The following is a 2,786-nucleotide window of genomic DNA, read 5'->3' as shown; positions in this document are numbered from 1 at the left end:
AACCCATACATCGAGCTTCGAGGATAATCCCAGGCCTTTCAAGTGGTCATAAACTGTTGAATTTGATAAATTTAACCTGAATCCGATCTCACGTGTTAGAATTTGCCGGTTAACATCAACTAATGCCTTTATCGCGTCTTTATCAGCTTCAATGGGCCTTCCCGAACGTGATGCATCTTGGGCATCAAAATTGCCGGATCGAAATTTAGCGAACCAGTTCTGGCACTGACGTACTGTCAACACACTTTCTCCATACACATCAGTCAATTTCTTTCTGGCTTGAACATTTTTACCCTTTCTGTAGTAAAACAGTAAGATATGTCGAAAATGCTGCTTATCGCTCTCCATATTTAAAAGGGCACCAACCAAAAACTACTGCGTACAATTAATTGGAATTTTTCACACACAAGCCTTGCTATATGAGCTCTCAAAGCATATAAAAATTATACGGCTTAAATGTGAAGTTGGGTGCAAAAGAATACAATTAAATCCTCTGTCGGGAAAAAACGAAATGACTTTCCGAACAACCCTATAATATCGTATTGTTAATTATTCAAAAGTCTTGTAGGTACATAAGTATATCATTCACCTGTTTTTTTTTTCTCTGTTCAGTTTTGTGACGTTTATTATAAGGAAAAGTGAAACTTTCTTTTGTTCTTTGTACATTTTAGCTAGTATTTATTTATAATTTTCGACTTCCTCGTTCATTCATTTATTCATTTATTGTTGAAGTTATTCGAGGTTAGATACGACCTCGAGAATAATAAATTTTCTTTCACTCATGAATGTCTACAGGCATGTGTCTGCATATAAGTACACAGTTTAATATTCGTTTAGCATACGGAATCAGGGCAAAATAAAAAGTAGAACGTGAAGTAGTGTTTTATGAGCAATTAGTTTCTAACCTTGAAAGAACTAAAACGTGCGTTAATTAGCTTAATAATAGACACGATCGGTAGATTAGCTTGGAAACAATGGTCCACGGACAATTACGTATCGCAAAATTATCTTTGGTTGGATTCCAGAGTAATTTACCTAGACGATTTTGATTCTATTTAAATAAACTGATTAATTAGTTGTCTGGAGATGATAAATAAATTAAAAACAAAGTAAAACACAATGTGACCAGTTTGGCTGTTAATGGGCCAAATGTTTTTTTTAATAATATCACTATGCACTGCTGCCCCTAATGGTCAGGGTGGAAACTGTAAAGAACTGCGACCACCGAGACCAAAGCCACAAGTTTTAGTGCCGCCCTCAAACTAGTCACATGGAGTCGAAATTATCGTTAGCGCTTGCGCAGTTTCCACCGCACGATGCGCACGCTGCTTCCGTTGCATGCAATGAATTTACTCCCAACGAGCTAAAAGATAGTAAATGATTTAAGCACAGCTTTTCGCTTATTTCAATGTTTAAACTTGTAGAATTTCAAAAAGACAGCTTCATTCATGCGTACTTCTGTTATTCAGGATTTTGAAAATGGAATTTTACGTTATGTATTTATTAATGAACAATTTTTGTTTACTTCTTTTTCTTTGATAAGATACTTATTTCGCTAAGATGGACTTTGTCGGATTATATAGATAAACATACAGAAAGAATCAAATTAAGCAAATTGCATTGTGAATTTGGTAATTATCGTACTTATGCTCATTAGGACACCAAAAGGAACTCTCTCTCCTAGTAAGCCAGGGATTCTCTTTAGGATTATCCAATACAAGATAGTTTTATTGACTTTATCCAAGAATAGGAAAAATACCAAGTGTTTTAATTGTGGTTTTTCTTCTGAAATGCTTTACTTTCCCGGGGTAGTGCTACATTTCAATTTGAATAAAGCCAAAGTTAAAGTTAGGTCCTTCTGAAAGAATCCTCTTTACTCCAAAGTTTTCTTACAATTTTGTGTCATAAAGTGTCTTACTTATTAAGTAACAAGAAAAGACTCAGTGTTCTTATAGACTTTTCTTATTATTAAATAGCAACATTTTCTGTAGTAGATGACAGCCAATTGCAATATACTTTTTATTTAATACAAGTGTATTAAGAGAATGTTGCTTTTGCAGTTGGAAGGCGGAGACTTCGAAGACCTCATGCCACACGCAAGTCCTCATCCTCATCAGATCAAGAAGTTTCACCGAGCGTAAACAGGGTAAGACTAAGGTCGAGGCCCCATTTGAAGAAAGCCACGGACAACACTGTCACCTCATCGGCAGTTTCAACAAAGAAAGAAAAAGATGGATATAAGGTATCTAATTAGTATGATTATATTATCTAATAATTAGGCAATCTTTTCTTTAATCAACTATGACTAATCCCGACTAATCCAATTGTTAATTTTTGGACTATCTAAAATTCCTATTGGTAGGCACTAAAAATAAAATGATGTCAGAATATTTAAATGTTACATGTTATCTTTTGTTTGTTGCTGCATCAGCTGATTAAAGTTAAAGTAAGACAAGGATTTCTAATCACAAACGTCAATCCCTGCATCTTTTCTCTAAGGTTCCCATATTTTTACTAAAAGTCGTCTATTATGATGATTAAGAACATATACAGTGTAAACTCTATATAACGACACTTAAGGGACTGAACATTTTTCGGCGTTATAAAAAGTGGTCGTTAAATGGAGAGAAATAAAAGATATTATTTTACTATTCTATAATAATATGCATTTACCAATATAGTACACATTTTGCACACGAACATTATTATTCATACATTGCGTATAGCCTGTTATCTTCGTCTGATGTTTTTTGCTGCTCCAATATTTTAATTGTATTTTGTTACGT

The 2,786-nt window shown here is 34.1% G+C and overlaps 1 protein-coding gene across 1 annotated transcript in view; it reads left to right on the top strand.

The window, feature by feature from the left end:
• The window catches only part of LOC108741275 (probable chitinase 10), an 86,273-nt gene that overhangs the window by 59,492 nt on the left and 23,995 nt on the right, over positions 1-2,786 (top strand). The window contains exon 3 of the mRNA XM_025976492.1: positions 2,061-2,242. Within this exon, the coding sequence (XP_025832277.1) occupies positions 2,061-2,242 (182 nt within the window). The remainder of the gene's footprint in view (positions 1-2,060; positions 2,243-2,786) is intronic.

Source organism: Agrilus planipennis, unplaced genomic scaffold (assembly GCF_000699045.2).
Source record: "Agrilus planipennis isolate EAB-ADULT unplaced genomic scaffold, Apla_2.0 scaffold21, whole genome shotgun sequence".
NCBI classification, from domain to species: Eukaryota; Metazoa; Arthropoda; class Insecta; order Coleoptera; family Buprestidae; genus Agrilus; species Agrilus planipennis.
Note: the sequence above shows the minus strand (reverse complement) of the source record. Positions and strands in the feature narration are given on the sequence as shown.